At 41.0% G+C, this 22,755-nt stretch overlaps 1 protein-coding gene across 1 annotated transcript in view; it reads left to right on the top strand.

Moving 5' to 3' along the window:
• Positions 1 to 1,761: 1,761 nt before the first annotated feature.
• MYO1H (myosin IH) overlaps positions 1,762 to 22,755 on the top strand; it is a 240,169-nt gene continuing 219,175 nt past the window's right edge. The window contains exons 1-7 of the mRNA XM_073603280.1: positions 1,762 to 1,830; positions 2,714 to 2,875; positions 5,797 to 5,912; positions 14,676 to 14,874; positions 14,964 to 15,044; positions 19,962 to 20,141; positions 20,223 to 20,321. Coding sequence (XP_073459381.1) covers positions 1,762 to 1,830; positions 2,714 to 2,875; positions 5,797 to 5,912; positions 14,676 to 14,874; positions 14,964 to 15,044; positions 19,962 to 20,141; positions 20,223 to 20,321 — 906 coding nt within the window. The remainder of the gene's footprint in view (positions 1,831 to 2,713; positions 2,876 to 5,796; positions 5,913 to 14,675; positions 14,875 to 14,963; positions 15,045 to 19,961; positions 20,142 to 20,222; positions 20,322 to 22,755) is intronic.

Here is a 22,755-nt window from a genome sequence, read left to right as displayed (position 1 = left end):
CAAGCAGCTGCACACAAAATAAAGTGCTGTACAAAAAAAGTGTAGGGGTACCATTGACTCTTAAACACACTGAAATGCAAGGTGCAATTTTCTGCACATGGAAATTGCACGGTACAAACGCACCATGCAGTCTCCATGTGGCTGCATTTTTAAAAAGGTGCCAGGATTTTTTCCCAGCAAAAAAAAGCAGGCACAGCAGCCCATTCAAATAAATAGACTGTCATACCTGCACAGCTGGGCTGTGATGTAAAGAATATGAGTCATCGCACAAAACTGCGATTCGGACCTCGGCTGGAAGAAAATTTTACTAATCGGACCTCCATGAATTTTATTTCAATACCCCTGATATAGAGAATGCAGGGTGCTGGGTTTACTAACACTTTGACATTTTGAAAATTCACCCCTTCAAGACCAACAACACTGCCCCTTCTCAGTAGGCTAACTGCTGCTAGACTCCAACTTAGTAACCCAACCGATCTGTGGCTGTTGCTCCTCTCTGGCAGTCTCTAGCTAACATAAAAAATTCTAAATACTAACAACATACAAAGCCATCCAAAATTCTGCCCCCAGCTACATCACCAACCTAATCTAGAATTATCACCCAGATTGTACACTTCCATTCTCCCAAGATCCCCTGCTCTCTGGTTTCCTTGTCACCTCCTCTAATGCTCACTTCTGGGATTTCTCCAGAGCCTCTCCCATCCCCTCAAATTCCCTACCCAATCTGTCTGGCTATCTCCTACTCTGTCCACCTTTAGGTGACTCCTGAAAACACATCTCTTCAGAGAAGCCTTTCCCACCTCCACCTAAAAACAGTACTTTCATCTTTCCTATCGCCTCATCTCTTACAGTTATTACCTTTTGTACCACTCGTCTTCTCATTTAGCTTGTAAACTACCATGGGCAGGGTCCTCTTATATCAAATTGTACTGTAACTGCTCTGTCTTACTTAATTTTGAAAACTTTTGTACTATATAAATTCTGTATAATAATAATAATAATTCATTGCTGGTATATGCTAGTATATGTAGCTTGTCTAGCTCACACATAGGGGGTTCTATAGTGTTCATCAATGTATCTGTCTAGCTGTTTTAAGAGTATGATAAAACTACTACAAATTCTCCTACTCTCCTGCTCTTGGCTGAATCCCAGCTTTTTGTTCAAGAGATCAAAGCACATTTTTATGTCAAAAAGTTGTGTATAAAACCTGCTTTAGTTGTAGAGTATCTCACAAAAGGGAGTACACCCCTCACATTTTTGTAAATATTTTATTATATCTTTTCATGTGACAACACTGAAGAAATGATACTTTGCTAGAATGTAATGTAGTGAGTGTACAGCTTGTATAACAGTGTAAATTTGCTGTCCCCTCAAAATAACTCAACACACAGTCATTAATGTCTAAACTGCTGGCAACAAAAGTGAGTACACCCCTAAGATAAAATGTCCAAATTGGGACCAAAGTGTCCATATTTTGTGTGGCTACCATTATTTTCCAGCACTGCTTTAACCCTCTTGGGCATGGAGTTTCTGTGGAGCTTCACAGGTTGCCACTGGAGTCCTCTTTCAGTCCTCCATGATGACATCACGAAGCTGGTGGATGGTAGAGACCTTGCGCTCCTCCGCCTTCCATTTGAGGATGCCCCACAGATGCTCAATAGGGTTTAGGTCTGGAGACATGCTAGGCCAGTTCATCACCTTTACCCTCAGCTTCCTTAGCAAGGCAGTGGTTGTCTTGGAGGTGTGTTTGGGGTCATTATCATGTTGGAATACTGCCCTGCGGCCCAGCCTTCGAAGGGAGGGGAACGTGCTCTGTTTCAGTATGTCACAGTACATGTTGGCATTCATGATTCCCTCAATGAACTGTAGCTCCCCAGTCGACCATGTTCTGAATGGAACCCGTCCTGTTAAACCGCTGTATGGTCTTGGCCACCGTGCTGCAGCTCAGTTTCAGGGTCTTGGCAATTTTCTTATAGCCTAGGCCATCTTTATGTAGAGCAACAATTCTTTTTTTCAGACCCTCAGAGAGTTCTTTGCCATGAGGTGCCATGTTAAACTTCCAGGGACCAGTATGAGAGAGTGAGAGCAATATTACCAAATTCAACACACCTGGTCCCCATTCACACCTGAGACCTTGTAACACTAACAAGTTACATGACAGGGAAAATGGCTAATTGGGCCCAGTTTGGACATTTTCACTCACTTTTGTTGCCAGCGGTTTAGACATTAATGGTTATGTGTTGCGTTCTTTTGAGGGGACAGCATATTTACACTATAAAAAAGTAAAGGGAGCTAGCTCCAAGTATGTAATAAACTCTTGGAAGCAAAATTATTCGTATTTAAATTATTTAAAAGCTGGGAACCTTGTGCATTAGTATTGCCCCTGGTTGGAGTCTCGAGAACTTTAACAATCTAAAGCAGTAGTTCTCAACTCCTGTCCTCAGGACCCACTAATAGATTACCAGATTTTAAGTATTACCTTGGGGAGATGCAGACTAGAATACTGCAATCACTGAGCAGCAAATGATATCACCTGTGATGCATTTCAGTTATCTTGCAAACCTGGCCTGTTAGTGGGTCCCGAGGACAGGAGTTGAGAACCACTGATCTAGAGAGTGACTGATCTTGATAGAATCCATTAATCCAGTTTGAAGTCATATTCTTAGAGTGTGTGAATGGATTCCAAAACTGATTTTTTTCTGTCTTTTCTTAGATTGAAAGTGCTAAAAAAAATGGAGCAGATACGCACATTGAAGGCTCACTATCTGCTCGGGAAAAAGTTGGCGTGCAAGATTTTGTGCTGCTAGATTCACACACCAGTGAAACCGCTTTTATGGACAACCTGCGCAAGAGATTCCAGGAGAATCTTATTTATGTAATTCTGGTTTTAATATTTTGTTGACAGCAGTGGTACTATAACACCAGTAGGAGAACTGTGTTGTAAATGCAGTATCAATAATTTACTTTACTATATGAACATCATTATTGTCTAGTAGACATTTTTTCCTTGTTTGTAAACATTAGTCTGACAGTAATCAATATCAGCCAGCAGGCAGCTTTCTTGAAACCTTGATTTTACTGTACACTTCCGCTTAGATAGGAGCAGTGTTTTCCACAAACCCTTGAGCAGATTATGAACAGCTTTACTGAAGCCTTAAAGTACCCTTCAGCTCCAGTGGAGATGTTAAAATGTCATACTTGCCTGCCCCGTGCAGTGGTTTTGTACAGAGCAGCCCTGATCCTCTTCTTTTCAGGTTCCCCGCTGGCGCTCCCTGCTCCTCCGCTTTGACCAGTGCTCCCAATAGCTTGTTGCTTGCTATGGACGCACTGGTGCATTCTCGCTCCCGAGCCGTGCTGTATGCGTTAATAAGACACATAGAGCTGTGGCTAGGTCCCATGCCACTCTCTCCTCATTGGCTCACTGGTTGTGATTGACAGCAGTGGGAGTCAATGGCTCCGGTTGCTGTCTCAGCCAATGTCTCATGCACATCGCTGAATCGAGAGGGGGCTCAGGTGAGTATTAGAGGGGCTGCACCCAGAAGGTTTTTTTACCTTCATGCATAGAATGCATGAAGGTAAAAACCCTTAAGCCTTTACAACCACTTTAAAGTTAAACTGCAGAAAACAAAATGTAGGACACACCATAAGTCAAATAAGTTACCTTTAATGATGACTATCTGCCTGGATTGCTCCTGTTTACTGTACAAATCATACCTTCATGGATGCTGGATACTACACACAGTACTTTTTATCTGGCGATGAGACTGAGAGTTTCAGCTCTCAAACAAAAAGGGTCCTAGTGTTCCCTTTCGTCTCCCCTCTTCCATTTAGAAAATGGCTTATATATTGATTACAGAATGTCAGGCATTCTTTAAATGGACATGGAGAGGCAGGTAAAAAAACAGGATCTCCTCTTGTCAGTTGAAGGAACATCATGTATTCTGTGAACAGAATGCAAGGTATTTTGTGAATGGACAAGAAGAGAGGAAAAGAAGGGTGAACAACGGGATCCTGCACTGTAGAGAGAGCTGGAACTCGAAGATTGCTGTGTGCATCAGTGAAGCTATGATTTGTACAGTAAACAACAGTGATCTGGGCATAGCACAGTCATCACTATACAGGTAACTTATCTGACTTGTAGTGCCTCAAAAAAAAAAAAAAATCCTAGAGTTTCACTTTTAAACACATTTAGTTACATAGGTTAAAAAAAGTCCATCTAGTTCAACCAATAGACTGTTGACTGTTTCTTTAAGCCCCCGTTCACACCTATGCGAATTAGATGCGCATCCAATTCGCAGGACATTTTAAAATACATTCATCTGAATGCATCTGGTTCACATATGTGCGTTGCATTCGCACTGCGCATTGCACAAAAAACATGTGCGTTTTCTGGGCATTGCGGTGCGAATTACAAGCCCATTATCTTCTATGGGAACGCATCTGATTCGCAGATGCATTGCGTTCTAAACATGGATTTTCTCCTTCTCCTCACTACACCTCCCCCCCCCCTCCCTGCTGCTCACTGTTCCACAGCTACAACACAGAGGAATCTCTGAACAACTGATTTTTATCTTCCCAGTGAAACCTGAGCTTCAATTCGCACCGCACATGTGTGAACCCAGGCTAAAGTGGTAGTAAACCTCGGAGTGATTTTTTTTTCTGACCTGAAAGGTAATGCCATAATGTGCTAGTATGCAGTGCATACTAGCACATTATATGAAACTTACCTGAAAAGTAAGCATTCCATCGATGCGCTGTCATCACTGAAGGCTGCTTCCATCTTCACCCAGTCTTCTTTCTGGGTCTGGGGACACTGGCAGTGTGACTGGCTGGATTCGCAATGATGTTACTCCTGCGCATGCGTGGGGGAGCCGCTGTTTACGGCACAGGACTCTGAAGGCACGGCCCGGTTATGTCATCGGCTGCATATACATTAAATATCTCCTAAACGGTGAACGTTTAGGAGATATTTACCGTACCTATAGGTAAGCCTATAATAAGGTTTACCTATAGGTACAAAGTCAGAGATTGGAGTTTATTCCCACTTTAGGTAGGCATCAGCAACAATGTTTTAATTTGTGCTCAAGCAAGTGAATCTGTCCTTAAATAAAAGTTCCAACACAACAGTTACCTAAAGAATACTGTAAATACATAAGCAATTACAGCCCTTGGGTTCAGAAATCCCATTTTGATATGTGTTTAACTGGAGCTGAAGGATGCTTTGCTAGTTTTCAGAAAACTACTCCAACCTTGTATTAACCTGTTGAACACATTGCTCATGCTGCTTCTCTTCTCTTTTTTGCTTCCCTTTGGCCTGTTTAATATACCATTGAAAATGTTTTGATATATCTGTTTTATAAGTGTAAAAAAACCCCTGTTGATTTTGCCAGAAACCTTGTGAGCTGATAATTTCCTGTGCTCTCCGTGTACAAGGAGGGGTTATGGAGAAAGGAGGAGGGGGGAGATGATGAGAGATCTCTGTTCTTTGTAATCCTTTAGAAGTGATGGCAGGGCTGACAACACGAGCTTAGGAGATCAGAACTGTGTTGTTGCATCAAGGTAGAAGCATATTATATTTCTGGCACATCAACAGTTGTTTCTCTACTTGCACTTGGGGAAGTGTGCATGCCATTTTGCCATGACATATATTTAAACTATTAATTGTGATCATACTTTATAAATTATACTCTAAATTGTACTTCAGTGCCTTGATTACATTTTTTGACTTTAGACTGATTTTTTTAATATTACTCAAAATAGTTTTACATGTTTTTTTTTTTATTTTGTGATTCTTAGACATACATTGGGACATTACTGGTGTCTGTGAACCCATACAAGGAACTTGATCTATATACCGAGAGGCAAATGGAAATTTACCAAGGAGTGAATTTCATTGAGCTGCCGCCACACATGTATGAAAATGTTGCAGTAACTATAAAGATATCATGTTACCAGTCTTTTGTTTTGCTTTTTAGAGCCACGTACATATTGGTTTCAGCTTGTATTAGAGCAGTGTGAACAACAAATGTCTACACATCCTTTAAAAAAGCTTTGATCATCTTTATTGAGATTTTCTAACAATTTTTAGTTACGATTTTGATAGTTTTAACACAGATCTTAAAGCAACCCCCCCCCCCCGGTCAATCGGTCCCCACACTTACCCCATCTAGGTCATGGGCTTCCTCTGGGCGGTGAAAGGTGGCTTCACCCTGCGTATCCTCCTTCCTCGGCTTCACGTGTTGCAGCTTCCCCTGCGTCTCCTCCCTCCTCCTCCTCAGCTGCTAATAGAATCGCTTCTTCTCTCGGCGAAACGGGTCTCAGGACCCGCTTCCTGAGCCGGGATTGGCCGGGAGGAAAATCAGGAAGACAATAGCAAACTAAGTGGGCTGGGTGGGCTCAGGGCACAGTGCTCTGCACCCCGAGTCCACCCTTTTAAGCCAATTAGAGCCTCCAGCTCTAATCATATGCTTCTAAAAAAAGGATTAGGGGGGCAGCGCCCCTGCTCCCCATATGGATGGGCCGCCACTGGTCTGTGCTCTTCTTATCCTAAACTGGAATTGCAAGATATTTTTAAAGTGGTTATAAAGGCAGAAGTTTTTTTACCTTGCAGTAAGGTTAAAAAACCCTCCTGCATGCAGCTTCCCCCGCAGTACCCCAATACTTACCTGAGCACAATCTCAATCCAGCAATGTGCATGGGTATCTTGCTCCTGATTGGCCCAGATACAGCAGCAGGAGTCATTGGTCCCTGTTGCTGTCAGAGCCAGTTGGGAGGGATTATTTTAATGCATTCTCTGCATTAAGGCAAAAAAATTCTGTGCAACAAGATCCCCCTCCCTAGCCCACCCTTATACTTACCTGAGCCCATTGGCTCCACTGCTGTCAGTCAAATCCTGTGACAAGGGGACAGGCGACAGGAACGAGCTGAGCTGTCTCTGTCTATAGACAAAGGCAGCATGGCTCAGGATCGAGCCTACTTGAGTGCTTGCATAGGAAGCAGCTTCCTATGGGGGCACTCATCGAAGAGGTGCAAAACCAAAAGATTGAAAGAAAGATTAGCACCCAGAATACTACGTTTATAAAATAACTGCTCAGGTGTATCTATAAATCAAGAAATAAAGGTACCAACATCCCAAATATGTGTTTAAATATAAAGAAAAAGGGGTGGTGGGGCAAGTAGGATTTTCTCTGTATCATCATAAGACATTGCAACAATTTTATAAAAACCATTAAAGTTTATTTTACATGTAGTCAACATTACAGTTTAAAAACAACATCATAAAAAAACGACATACAATAAATTCCTCTAAGTGGTCATTCCACAACAATTGGGGATCACTTAGAGTTTAGGATACCTCCAATCACCATGTGAACATATAAAAGGTCAAACTCTCAACATGTTTTGAGGTTCTCCGGTTCTTCAGAAGAGCAAACAGGAGAACGGGAGGACTATGCACTAGGAAAAATAATAGAATATGTAAATACAGATACAAGATATACTAGAAACAATGGTGATTATCCCATACATTCTAGAATTATTAAAATCATTGGCAAGAAGGATATCTACCTTAGGCGCTGGACTAGCAAACAGAGGAGGCATCGAGGTCAAACATCCCTGGGCAAGCATGGGAGCATATCCAAAGGATCCCTATAAATGCTAAATAATATAGTATAATATAATCGTGTAAGTTATTGTAAGTCCAACTATTGGTCAAACCCAATGATAATTATTGAGTGAATAGATAAAGCATACATATCAGTCCTACTATTTCCAATAGGTAAAAGCTCCATTCAAAGGAATCACAGATATTTAATGGACGGTGGTAGGATTGAATGATTGCATCCAACTCATTCACTCTCAACATAATTAGCAGCAGAAAAACGCCATTATAGTAAGCTCTAACGAGCAGGGCCCTCTGATTCCTCCTGTATTAAATTGTATTGTACTTGTACTGTCCTCCCTAATGTTGTAAAGCGCTGCGTAAACTGTTGGCGCTATATAAAGCCTGTATAATAATAATAATAATAATAATTGGATATAAGAAAAATTAATAATATCCAACCCAGACATGTAATATTGCAAACAGACACTAGATGGCATATAGGGATAGCAAACAAGATGTGAGCATAACTTACCAACAACAAATCAACTAGATTCAAGATCCAGCACATAGGAGTAGTAGTTGTATCAAGACAAATTTATTCAACCCAGGAAAACTCCTGGAAAAGATGTATGTATGTATGTATGTATTTATATATATTTTGTTACATTACAGCCTTTAGTTCAATGTGTTTTTCAATCTGAATTATATGTGATGGATCAGAACACAATAGTTTAAGTTGAAGTAAAATTAGAAAAATATATTCATAAAACAATTTTTCAGAAATAAAAAACTGATAATTGACATGTGTGTATGTATTCACCCCCTTTGTTATGAAGCCCATAAAAAGCTCTGGTGCAACCATAATTAGCGAAATAATGTCCACCTGTGTGCAATCTGAGTGTCACATGATCTGTCATTACATATACACACCTTTTTAAAAGGCCCCAGAGGCTGCAACACCTAAGCAAGAGGCACCACTAACCAAACACTTCCATGAAGACCAAGGAACTCTCCAAAGAAGTAAGGGACAATGTTGTTGAGAAGTCAGGGTTAGGTTATAAAAAAATATCCAAATCTTTGATGAGCCCTAAGAGCACCATCAAAGTTATCATAACCAAATGGAAAGAACATGACACAACAGAAAACCTGCCAAGAGACCACTGCACATCAAAACTCACGGACCGGGCAAGGAAGGCATTAATCAGAGAAGCAGCACGGAGACCTAAGGTAACCCTGGAGGAGCTGCAGACTTACACAGCAGAGACTGGAGTATCTGTACATAGGATGACAATAAGCCATACGCTTCCTAGAGTTGGGCTTTATGGCAGAGTGGCCAGAAGAAAGCCATTACTTTCAGCAAAAAACAAAATGGCACATTTTGAGTTTGCAAAAAGGCACGTGGTAGACTCCCAAAATGTATGGAGGAAGGTGCTCTGCTCTGATGAGACTACAATTGAACTTTTTGGCCATCAAAGAAAATGCTATGTCTGGCGCAAACCCAACACATCACATCACCCAAAACCTGTACTACTCTGTGTGTGATTTGAGGCTAGGACGGAGGTTCACCTTGCAGCAGGACAATGACCCCAAACACACTGCTAAAGCAACACTTGAGTGGTTTAAGGGGAAACATGTAAATGTGTTGGAATGGCCTAGTCAAAGCCCAGACCTCAATCCAATAGAAAATTGTGGTCAGACTTAAAGATTGCTGTTCACAAGAGCAAACCATCCAACGTAAAGGAGCTGGAGCAGTTTTGCAAGGAGGAATGGGCAAAAATCCCAGTGATAAGATGTGGCAAGCTCATAGAGACTTACCCAAAGTGACTTGGAGCTGTGATAGCCGCAAAAGGTGGCTCTACAAAGTATTGACTTTAGGGGGGTGAATAGTTATGCACATTGACTTTTTCTGTTATGTTGTCCTATTTGTTGTTTGCTTCACAATAAAAAAAACAAAAAACCATCTTCAAAGTTGTGGGCATGTTCTGTAAATTAAATGATGCGAATCCTCAAACAATCCATGTTAATTGTAGGTTGTGAGGCAACAAAACACGAAAAATGCCAAGGGGAGTGAATACTTTTGCAAGGCACTGTATATACAGTGTATATATATATATATATATATATATATATATCTCATAAAGATGAGTACACCCCTCACATTTTTGTAAATATTTGATTATATCTTTTCATGTGACAACAGTGAAGAAATGACACTTTGCTACAATGGCAATAAATGAGTATAGCCTCAAGTAGAAAAGGAAAATAAATCATGTAAAAGTACCATCATCCAGGTTGAGATTAAGAAGTTGGGGAAGTGGAGGTGCAGGGGAAGTTGCTGATGCTGACCCATGCGCGTCGACACCTGAAAAGTTTTTTGTATGGACTACATGTCAGGACCCTGTCGTTGGGTCCTGTCGTTTGCTGGTCCTGTCCGAATTGGTGAGCTGGCCTTCTTAATTCAACACTGAATGTAACTCCTTGCTAAATATTATATTGCTGTTTATTATGCTCTGTTTCAATGCATTATCTGTCTTATAGACCTTCCCTCCTGAAGAAGCAGTCTCTTGCTGCAAAACCGGTTGAGGATTTTATGTATACCCTTCTTCAATAGAAACTCTACGGGGTAACCCGTCAGTAGCTAGTTAAATGTGGTGTATGCAATGCTTTTTTAAATACACTGTTTGTATATTTTTTCTGTCTGCATTAAACTTTATTTTTATCATTCATTGATTGTTGTCCATTATCAAGTACCGAGATAGTCCATGCAAAAAACGCTTCAGGTGTGGACGCGCATGGGTCAGCATCAGTAACTACCCCTGCACTTCCACTTCCCCAACTTTGCTACAATGTAAAGCAGTGAGTATACACTGCCAGTGACGGCGCACGCGTGTTGCCCCATTGAAGCCCTGGACAACGGGGCAGAAGGGGGCAGTTGTGGCCATCACTATGCCTAGATGGAGGGGTGGCCAAAGAAGCCATGGGTGTCCCCTTGAGCGGCGCATTCGCCGACTGCGGGACACCCACCAGGGGCTGGTCCTATCGTCCTGTCTCACAGCAGAGGGGGAGGAGATCGGCAGGGGTTCCCCCGTCAATACAGCTCCCTCTACAGGAATTGCATGCTTGCCAAAGGAAGAACAACACCCAGAAAACCCCCAGTGGCCAAAGAAGGTGACAACAGCCAGGAAGAAGATCCTAGATAAGCCAATGATACCATTTAAGCAGAACATATAAAGGATATACAAGTTGAGACATCATTACCATACTGGCAAGGCAAACTCATCAGTAATGTAAACAAGTGTAAGGAAAACATATATAAAGGAGAAGCTATTCTATGAAAGTATGTATACAGTATACTCTCTGTGACAGAGAGAAAGAATCCACTGAAAAGATACTTGGCCTGGAAGATGACATGAAAAGATAAGAGGATAAAGTGAAAAAAGGAATAGAAAGGAAAAGGAAAAAAAGTAAAAGAAAATGGAAAAAGGAAAAGAGAAAAAGAAAAGAAAGAAGAAAAAAGAAAAAAAAAGAGAAAAAAGAAAACCAATGACCTAAAACTATCATATGAAATGTGTGCATTTCATTTAAACCCAGGAAAACAGTTGCATTCAATCGCTCAATCCAGAGCAAAGTATTCATAGGTCCCAGTCACCCCCCGTAGATCTTGGGGGATGACTTCCAGGAAACTAAAGAAAACCACAGGGATGTAAAATCTGTGGTGTAAACCTATGTGTCTCGTCTCAGGGGTAAACTGTAATGTTGATTGCATGTAAAATAAACTTTAACCGCTTGCCGACCAGTTGCCGTCATTATACTGCAGGTCAATTTGTTCACGCAAATCGCTGTAGCTGTACGTGCGTGCGTGCTCGATGCACGGTGGGGGAGCTGATGAGTGTGGCCAGTGGCCGCAATGTCTGCCAGCCACCCGCGATCGGGTAGTAGAGGAAGATTGTCTGTTCCTAGTGATTAGGAACAAAAATCTCTCTGTACTTCCAGTCAGTCCCCTCCCCCCACAGTTCGAAACACCTCCCAGGGAACACATTTAACCCCTTGATCACCCCCTAGTGTTAACCCATTCCCTGCCAGTGTCATTTGTACAGTAATTAGTGCATTTTAAAGCACTGATCACTGTATAAATGTCACTGATCCAAAAAAGTGTCAAAAGTGTGATCTGTCTGCCGCAATGTCGCAGTCCCGCTAAAAATCGCTGATCATCGCCATTACTAGTAAAAAAAAAAAAATATAATAAAAATGCCATAAATCTATCCCCTATTTTGTAGACGCTATAACTTTTGCACAAACCATTTAATACACGCTTATTGCAATTTTTTTTAATCAAAAATATGTAGAAGAATTGGCCTAAACTGATGAAGAAATTTGTTTTTTTTTGGGATATTTATTATAGCAAAAAGTAAAAAATATTGTTTTTTTTTTTCAAAATTGTCAGTCTTTTTTTGTTTATAGCACAAAAAAAAAATGCAGAGGTGATCAAATACCACCAAAAGAAAGCTCTATTTGCGTGAAAAAAAGGATGTCAATTTTGTTTGGGTACAGCGTCACACGACGTGCAATTGTCAGTTAAAGCGACGCAGTGCCGAATTGCAAAAAATGGCCTGGTCATTAAGGGGGTAAATCCTTCCGGTCCTTAAGTAGTTAATGGTTTTTATAAAATTCTTGTAATATCTTATCACGGTATTGGGAAAATCCTACTTGCCCCACCCCTTTTTCTTTATATTTAAACAGAATGCTAAGTTTAATGATCATGTGGACCAGTATTTCTGGGTGTTACTTTTATATTTCTGTCTCCTGTCACTGCTGTCTGCTCCTTCAGTAACTTTTTGACCTTTGTTTGCCTCCTTTACTCTCTCCTCTCTCCATCTCCTCTCTCTCTTCTCTCTCTCCTTTCTCTCTCTCTTCCCTCTCTCTCTCATATGAGACCTTAAACCTTAGGAATTGTGTACAACTTTAAGAAGTGCAGAGCTGGACTAGCTAATGTAAGTAAATAGTGATAAACTCTATTATTACAAACACAGCAACCAAATCCATATCGTTTGTGATTAAACAATGTATAAAGTGCTCTAAAGTATTAACTCAAAAAACACATGAAACACAAGAACTATGAAGAAGTGAATAAAATCATGAAAAGTCCAAAAATTGTGTTTGTTATATAAATGTTCTATGCAGGTTCAAGGATAAATTTCCACCATTCAATGTTTGCCCACCACCAAATAGTAGAAATGAAGGCTTACCAAAAAGCCTGTGTAATACATGGGGCGCTCATAAAAATACTTAAAAAATAATGAAACATCAAAAAATGTATATGTGAATAAATCATAAAGTCCAAATATATTGTGTAGATGCTCTATACAGGTGCAGGGATGAGTCTTCACCATACACGCTCTATGCAGGTTTTGAGATGAGTCCTTACATACAGTGTTGCCCACCACCAGGTAGTAAAATTGAAGGCTTACCAAAAAGCCTGTGACCGCCCTTATTCAGGGGAGTCCAAACAGGCTTAGTAGATGAAAGCAAATCACTCTGGGGGTAGTTCAGGGGACACCGCTAAGCAGATACATCGGACTCCTTCATGGACAGCCAGCCAGCAGCAGCTACAGATGCCTCGCACAATCCTATCGCAGGATCTCCTCTCATAGGACCGCTCGTAATGACTCCAACAGATCCAGCACAAAAATGTTTTAGGTGCCAAGAAAAGGCACCTAAAAACATTTTTGTGCTGGATCTGTTGGAGTCATTACGAGCGGTCCTATGAGAGGAGATCCTGCGATAGGATTGTGTGAGGCATCTGTAGCTGCTGCTGGCTGGCTGTCCATGAAGGAGTCCGATGTATCTGCTTAGCGGTGTCCCCTGAACTACCCCCAGAGTGATTTGCTTTCATCTACTAAGCCTGTTTGGACCCCCCTAAATAAGGGCGGTCACAGGCTTTTTGGTAAGCCTTCAATTTTACTACCTGGTGGTGGGCAACACTGTATGTAAGGACTCATCTCAAAACCTGCATAGAGTGTGTATGGTGAAGACTCATCCCTGCACCTGTATAGAGCATCTACACAATATATTTGGACTTTATGGTTTATTCACATATACATTTTTTGATGTTTCATTATTTTTTAGGTATTTTTATGAGCACCCCATGTATTACACAGGCTTTTTGGTAAGCCTTCATTTCTACTAATTGGTGGTGGGCAAACATTGAATGGTGGAAATTTATCCTTGAACCTGCATAGAACATTTATATAACAAACACAATTTTTGGACTTTTCATGATTTTATTCACTTCTTCATAGTTCTTGTGTTTCATGTGTTTTTTGAGTTAATACTTTAGAGCACTTTATACATTGTTTAATCACGAACGATATGGATTTGGTTGCTGTGTTTGTAATAATAGAGTTTATCACTATTTACTTACATTAGCTAGTCCAGCGCTGCACTTCTTAAAGTTGTACATGTTTTTGTGCCCTTATATTGGGGTTATAGTGCATAGCAGCAGGACCATTTTTATTTACATTTTATTCACATTTTTCACGCACCTAGTGCAATTCTTTTCTTTTGTTCTTCTTAGGAATTGTGTGTTTTGTTGATTTACTTTTTTTTATGTTTTTTTATCTGGGTAGTTATTTTTGAGGAGTTGGGGCTTATGTTGATTTTTGTTCATTGCGTTTTTTTTAAACTTTTGAATTAATAACAATTTTTATTAACCCTTTGGCACATGTGTGTAAGAGGTCAAATTTGTTCATTTTATATAGGTTTGCTTTTTTGACCTTTTGGCCCCACTTTTCTTTATATGTATGGTATGGCCTATAAATAATATATACAGGAAGTGAGAGACAATTGACACAGACAGCAACTATATAAAAAAAAAATAAAATAAAACGCTGTGGCTGGTGTTGGGCTTTAACAAAAGGAAACCAGTATTACCAGTAACCTGTAAGGGTTCTGACTAACCAAGGCAACATCAAGCATGAAATTGAATTACAATTTTGAAAGCAATGTAGAATGACATGTCTGTATTAATTGCTTTGAGAACTTTTATACATTTCTGTTTTCTGTCTTTCTTTAGCTATGCTATTGCAGATAATGCATATAGGGTAATGTGTGCTGAGCGAAACAATCATTTTATCCTCATCTCTGGAGAGAGTGGATCTGGAAAAACTGAAACATCAAAGAAAATCCTTCAGTACTTGGCAATGGCATGCCCAACCACAGAAAAGCTTCAAACAATTAGAGATCGACTCCTTCTCTCCAATCCCGTTCTGGAGGTGGATAGACAACTCATAAAATTAACTTTAGTTTGTATAAATTTCATGTTAAAAGTGAAACACTAATATTTCAATTTGATATTTCTCAGGCTTTTGGAAATGCCAAAACTCTTCGTAATGACAACTCAAGCAGATTTGGAAAGTATATGGATGTACAATTTGACTACAAGGTACATGTGTGCTTCTATTCTTTGTTTATAGTACACTTCATGCTCTGGGAAAAATGTAATGGCCCATTCACAGTAAGGCAGGGCTTTAATGCACGTGTCAATGCATTTTTATCTTTGCATGCATTATTGTGCATTGCATTAGGGGCAGCCCATTAATTTTTATCTGGCTTTCAGTACGCCTCTTCATACAAAAACAGGCATCTGCAACATTTTTGTCAACACACCATACCACATTACACAAGGCATACATATCGAGCTATGCATAATGCACCTTTTACTATGCCCTTTAATATTGGGAATGTAACCTTAGACCCCTTTCACACTCACATCGCGGCCGCGTTAGAGGTTAAGCGGCGCTAGTTTTAGCGGCACTTTACTGTTGTTTTAGTGGCGCTTTTCGGGGGCTAACGGGGCACTTTTAATACACGCTTATTGCAATTGTTTTTTTTTTACCAAAAATATGTAGAAGAATACATATTGGCCTAAACTGATGAAGAAATTTGTTTTTTTAGGATATTTATTGGGTACAGCGTCGCACGACGTGCAATTGTCAGTTAAAGTGACACAGTGCTTTAACTGACGAAGTGGACGTCAGTTAAACGTCCGCTTCGTCAGTTAAGTGGACGCTGCCAAAACGTTTTGCAGGCACTTCGGCAGCGGTGCCCATTCATTTCAATGGGCAGGGGCGGTGGAGGAGCAGTGTATACACTACTCCTAAACCGCTCCAAAGATGCTGCTTGCAGGATTTTTTCTAGCGTCCTGCAAGCACACCGCTCCAGTGTGAAAGCACTCGGGCTTTCACACTGGGGCTGCAGGGGAGGCATTTTACAGGCTCTATTTTTAGCCCTTTAGCGCCTGAAAAACACCTCCGGTGTGAAAGGGGTCTTAAAGAGCCACTTCAGTAAGAGCCCATTCACACCTGAGCGTTTTGTAGCTTGAAGCCTGAAGATACAAAACGCTTGAGGGGAAAAAATCCATTATTCTCTATGGAAATGGTTCACATCTCCACTCCAAGTCGGCTGAAGCCCTACGCCTGAAGCTCAAACAAGTTCTGGACCCTTTTTTGTCGCGCGAATCGGGCAGATTTGGGCATTTTTGGAGCAGGAAGCAGATGACAAAATCTAACAACATAGCAACAAATGATGAAAAAGATGATCATTTTTCCTATTGGCTAATAAAAAAAATGCCAAAGCTCAAAAACGCCGGACAACGCTGCATGGAAACGCGCAAATATGCCCGAAAAAATGCTGGAAGAAACGCTCAAAAACGATACGCTCAGGTGTGAATGCAGCCTAATAAAGATGTAATCTTAATGGCTAGTTTCTGGGATCCTCATTTTGTTTTTGCACTAACTACAAATATATGTTGGAGTAGTAATGCCCCGTACACACGGTCGGACTTTGTTCGGACATTCCGACAACAAAATCCTAGGATTCTTTCCGACGGATGTTGGCTCAAACTTGTCTTGCATACGCACGGTCACACAAAGTTGTCGGAAAATCCGATCGTTCTGAACGCGGTGACGTAAAACACGTACGTCGGGACTATAAACGGGGCAGTGGCCAATAGCTTTCATCTCTTTATTTATTCTGAGAATGCGTGGCACTTTTTCCGTCGGATTTGTGTACACACGATCGGAATTTCCGACAACGGATTTTGTTGTCGGAAAATTTTATATCCTGCTCTCAAACTTTGTGTGTCGGAAAATCCGATGAAAAATGTGTGATGGAGCCTACACATGGTCGGAATTTCCGGCAACAAGGTCCTATCACACATTTTCCATTGGAAAATCGGACCGTGTGTACGGGGCATAACAAAAACAAATCCTGTCACAATGTCCTAGATCTGAGGACAGAACAACAAACGGGCTATTAACCCTTGTCCACTGGGCACTTATACCCCTTTCCTAACCAGGCCAATTTTCAGCTTTCAGCACTCTCACATTTTGAATGACAACTACTCAGTCATCATTGTACCCATATGAAATTTTTGTCCTTTTTTCACATAAATAGAGCTTTCTTTTGGTGGTATTTAATCACCACTGGGTTTTAAATTTTAAAGTTATAAATGAAAAAAAGACAAAAGAAAGAAGAAAGAAAAGTTTGTAAAAAAATGCATTTTTCTTAGTTTCGGTAATAATATTTTGCAAATTAGTAATTTTTCTTCATAAATTTTGGGCAACATTTATGCTGCTACATATCTTTGGTAAAAATAACCAAAATCAGTGTATATTATTTGGTCTTTGTGAAAGTTATAGCGTCCACAAGCTATGGTGGCAATCATTGAAAATTCATCACACCTGATGTACCGATGGCCTATCTCATTTCTTGAGACACTAAGGCCGGGTTCACGCCGGTACGACGTACCACTTTGGATCCGAATTTGCCCTGCGACTTGAATTCCGACTTCAATGAACAGGGATCTGACTTTGATCCCCAACAATACCAGGCACTGTGTCTAGTATGAATCTTTAGGCGGAACGCCATGCCAAATTTAAAAAAAACAAAAAACGGCATGGGTTCCGCCTCCAAGAGCATACCAGGCCCTTCGGTCTTTTGACATTTTTTTAGGTGAATGGGTAGGGGTACAATGTCCCCCTTACTCATTCACATAGGTGGGGGCCCAGATCTTGTTAAAGGGGGCTTCCAGATTTCAATAAGCCCACTGCCTGCAGACCCCAACAACTAACGGCCAGGGTTGTCGGGAAGAGGCCCTTGTTCTCATCAACATGGGGGCAAGGTGCTTTGGGGTGGGGGGGGCGCAGGGCCCCCCTGCCCCAAAGCACCCACACCCCCTGTGTTGAGGGCATGCTGCCTGGTGCGGTTCGGGGGGGGGCGCTCGCTCGTCCCCAACCCCTTTCTTGACCTGCCGGGCTGTGTGCTTGGATAAGGGTCTGGTATGGATTTTGGGGGCCCCAATGCCGTTTTTTCAGCGTGGGGGTTCCCCTAAAAATCCATACCAGACCATAGGGCCTGGTATGCCCTCGGAGGGGGAACCCATGCCGTTTTTTCTTAAATTTGGTGTGGATTTCCTCTTCAAGATCATTAGAGCACAAGTCGCATGCCAAAGTCAGGTCAGTTAAGAAGGGGATCTGACTTTGATCTGACATCAGTGATAATCAATGGGCTGAAGTAGGATCAAAGTCGGACCAAAGTAGTGCAGGGAGCATTTTCAAAGTCGGATCGACTTGTGTCGGACCAGATAAGATGGCCCCCATAGGGAACCATTGATTTTCACACATCATGCGACATGAGCTCCCAATGTCGGAGCGCTTGTTGTACCAGTGTGAACCCGGCCTAAGGCTCTGACCATACAAGGCCACATGTCCTCAACATGGGGGGGGGTTGGTGCTTTGGGGCAGGGGGGGAGCCCTGTGCCCCCCACCCCAAAGCACCTTGCCCCCATGTTTGTGATATGGCACTGCATTACTTTAAATAACAATTTGGTGGTATTTGATCACCTGTGCAGTTTTTATTTTTTGCGCTATAAACAATTTATTAACAATTTATTTATAAACAACGACAATTTTGAAGAAAAAAAAAACAATATTTTTTTACTTTCTGCTATAAAACATATCCAATAAAAACATGAAAAAATATAATGTCTTCATCATTTTAAGCCAATTTGTATTCTGCTACATATTTTTGGTAAAAAAAATCCCAATGAGCGAATATTAATTGGTTTGCGCAAAAGTTATAGCGTCTACAAACTATGGGATTTATATTTATTAATTTTTTCTACTAGTAATGTTGACAATCAGCTGGGAAGGGTTTAACATCATGGGTAATCAAAGGGTTAACTATGTGCCTAGCTGGTGTTTTACTGCTGTGGGGGAGGTGCTTTAACTAGAGGAAGGCATAGATCGGTGTCCCTGCTTTGCTTTGCCCTTCTTACTGACAGAACAGCAACCTGCCTTGTTTACAGTGGAGTGAGCCGACTCCGGCGCGCACTTGCGCCCGATACCCAGAATAGATATACAGTATGTGATCCTGTGCAGCGCGGCTGCTCTGTAGCAGTAAAAGTGCTATAGGGAGGACGGTAACCGGTTAAGGGTGTAACATGTAATATGTTATGAATGCACCAGCCCCCATGTCCCCTCCCCCCCATTCCCGCTGTGACAGCAGACCAGGGATCATCTCCCTGTGTCTGCTGCCACAATTAAGAAAAGGTGTGGACATACGGGGCACCGCCCACACGGCCACGTCCCTCATTTACAGAGATCTTCTCCTACCTGAACACTCAGCACTTGGGCAGAGCCTGCAGTTTATCACATGACTGTGGTATACAGATCAGCCAAAAAGGTATATAGTGGCAGTATTTTAATGTAAAAAGAAGGCTTATAAACTGTGGTCACTGCGGGGGGCTGATGAACTTTTTTCATATTACTGGGTTTAGTAACACTTTAATCCTTATTCAAAATATGTAAATATGTAAATACTTTAGCGTCCATAATCTGGGTACAAGTGCACTTTAATATGTATTTTGCAACTTAGAAAATGTTCAAAATGTATGGCAAAGATATCCAGGAGTCTCTGAGTAATGAAGGATTGGGAGAGTATTATAAATCAATTGTACGTGTATGTGATATGTTCATACCAAAATTTATATTTTTTTTAAATGTAGACGTTTATTGCATAGTTACCAGCAATGTAGTGTTACAATTCAGTTTGAAACTGGACTTGCATCCAATATACCTAAAATTCAATTTGATTTAGGTAATGCCTAAAATAGGCAACACACATTACAATCTAAAAATCTTTACTCTACACAGTTGTTGGTAATATTTTGTACAGATATTGTACAATCTGATTGTACCGAGTTTGCTGCTCTTCTTGGATTAGGTATATTGAACCAATATTGTCATTACCAGAGACTTTTTTGTAATTTGTAAGCATTGTGTTGTATCTTAATTTGCAGGGAGCACCAGCTGGAGGTCACATACTTAGTTATTTAATAGAGAAGTCTCGGGTGGTCCATCAGAATCATGGGGAGAGAAATTTTCACATCTTCTACCAGTTATTAGAGGGAGGTGAGGATCATCTTATACGTTGGCTGGGTCTAGAGCGTAACCCAGAGCTTTACAGTTACCTCATTCAGGTAAGGACAGAATCTGCAGGCGTTTTGTAAAGTGGTATTTATTTTAAATATTACAGGAAATGTTTGTACTTTTTTCCCTAGGGAGAGTGTGCCAAAGTAAGTTCTATCAGTGACAAAGCCAACTGGAAGTTAGTGCGCAGGGCATTTACCATTATTGAGTTCACAGAAGCTGACATAGAGGTAAGAAGCCTATACCCATAGTATGCCCACTTATGCACTAATAAATGTACAAAAAAATCCACAACACACAATACTTTGTTTTCAATGATGCTGATATAGTAAACAAAAAGATAACATTGTATTCTGAATCATTATTTATGTTGTAGATGTAGCACCCAGGTGTTTAGGCAGGGTTGCTAACAAATTTAGTTTGCCAGGTAGTAATGGTCCTGGCTAATTGTTAGGAGATCCACTGACTTCCCCCTAATTCTGGAGTTGCTGCACTTTTCTCTTCTGTAACTAGGTGGCATTGTGGCTGGTGACATTAGATCAACAAGGGCATAGCAAGGACAGATCATGAATGGATGGGGTGTCTCAGCCAATAGGCAGGGGTTTCTTTAGTCCCTTGGCCTGCTGGACAGGGAATCAGTTGTGATCGGAGGTAAAGGACAAGCCTTTGCCACTAAGGGACCATCCACCTTATTATTGGAGACTACAGTGAGTAAGCTTGAGCAAGTACGAGAGCAGTCTTCTCACCAGCTGGGGACGATAAAGAAGTGGGAAAGCTTCAGTGAGAGCCAAGCCAGGGACCCAGCAGGTTAACCGGGGTGACGCTTGAGGAGTATACAGTGGGATAGCTGCAGAAGAGCTCAGGAGATCCGGTGATGACTTCTATCTGGAAGTCTAGTGAGAGACTGGGAGCTCAGTGATTGAAGATCTACACTGGGATACTGTGAGATAAGAAATGGACTGTTCTGTGTTACCAATAGTTAGGTACAACTACATTTAGTGACTGTTACAAGTTCAGTGCCATAGGAGACAGCGGTCCTACCTTTACAGACGTGGCATCCGGCTGGAGGCTTTTTCCCTGTATAGCTGTCTTCCTATAGTGTCTCGGAGTCTGCCAATTAACATTGCATCTACCTAAGGGTGTTCTGGCCCTAACCTGATCTCCCACAGTTCTTGTTAAGAGACAATAAATCTCTTGTTCGCATTCAAAAAAGTGACTGGCGCCCATCATTTCATCTTGCATTACACCCACCATGCCTGGTAACCCACTTTACAAGGAAGGATGTCAGCTCTCCCTAACTCTTGAGGTCACCAACCTTCTCTACATTTTTGTCATGTAATTATGGTTATAAAAAACTAAATCAACAGTGCAATAAAAACTAAACCAACAATGCACTACTATATGCATCACGGTACCTGATTTACAGTGGAAAGAAAAAGTCTACACACCCCTGTAAAAATGTCAGGTTTTTGAGATGTAAAAAAAAATTGCGAAAGATAAATCGCCTCTGATTTTTTCAACCTTAATAGGGCCTATAATGTGTGCAATTCAATTAAAAACAAACTAACATTGTTTAGTGGACTCCCCATAAAATAATGTGGTAGCATAGGTGTATACACCTTCTTATAATTAGGGATGTGACTGTGCTCAGAATTAACGAATCACATTCAAACTGATGTTAAACAGTAGTCAGAACACCCCTGATGTCAGTGAAAGTGACTTTGATTAAGCCTATATAAAACTCTGCTGTTCTAGTAGGATTTTTTTTACATTTGCCTCTTACAACAAAAGCCATAGTCCACAAAAAGCATAAAAGGCATCAAAAGGATCTCTTTGTTGGAAGGTATCAGTCAGGGAAAGGTACAAAAAAATTCCAAGGCATTAGATATACCATGGAACACAGTGAAGACGGTCATCAACAAGCACAGCAAATATGGCACAACAGTGACATTACCAAGAGCTGGCTGTTTCTTTAAAAATAATAATAATAATAATAATAAAAAGAAGAAATCTGGTCCAGGAGGCTGTGGGGTAGGGTGGCAAAACAGAAGCCTTTTCTTGCTAAGAAAAACATCCAAGCCCAGTACATTTTGGAAAAACATATATCATGTCTACCAAAAATATGTGGGAAAATGTGTTATGGCCTGATGAGACCAAAATTTAACTTTTTGCCAATAATTCCAAAAAAAATGTTTGGCTCAATGCAAAAAAAAGCATTATCATTGGGGCGATTTTTCTTCAGCTGGATTTAGGGTTTCAGTCCAGGTGGAGGGAATTATGAGTTAACAGTTTTAAATTTTTGCACAAAACCTTCAGGCCTCTGCTAAAATGCTGAAGATGAAGAGGAATTTCACCTATCAGCACAACAATGACCCAAAGCATACCTTCAAATCAACAAAAGAATGGATTCACCAGAAGAAGATCAAAGTTTTGGAATGCACCAGCCAGAGCCCAGACCTGAATTCAATGAAAATCTGAGGGGCGACTTGCAGAGGATTGTGCACAGGAGATGCCCTCACAATCTGACAGATTTGAAGCACTTTTGTAAGGAAGAGTGTGCAAAGATTCCCAAGGCAAGATGTGCAATGCTGATAGATTCCCACCCCATAAGACTGAATGCTGTCATAAAATCGAAAGGTGCTTTAACAAAGTACTAGTTTAAGT

This window comes from Aquarana catesbeiana, linkage group LG01 (assembly GCF_042186555.1).
Source record: "Aquarana catesbeiana isolate 2022-GZ linkage group LG01, ASM4218655v1, whole genome shotgun sequence".
NCBI classification, from domain to species: domain Eukaryota; kingdom Metazoa; phylum Chordata; class Amphibia; order Anura; family Ranidae; genus Aquarana; species Aquarana catesbeiana.
Note: the sequence above shows the minus strand (reverse complement) of the source record. Positions and strands in the feature narration are given on the sequence as shown.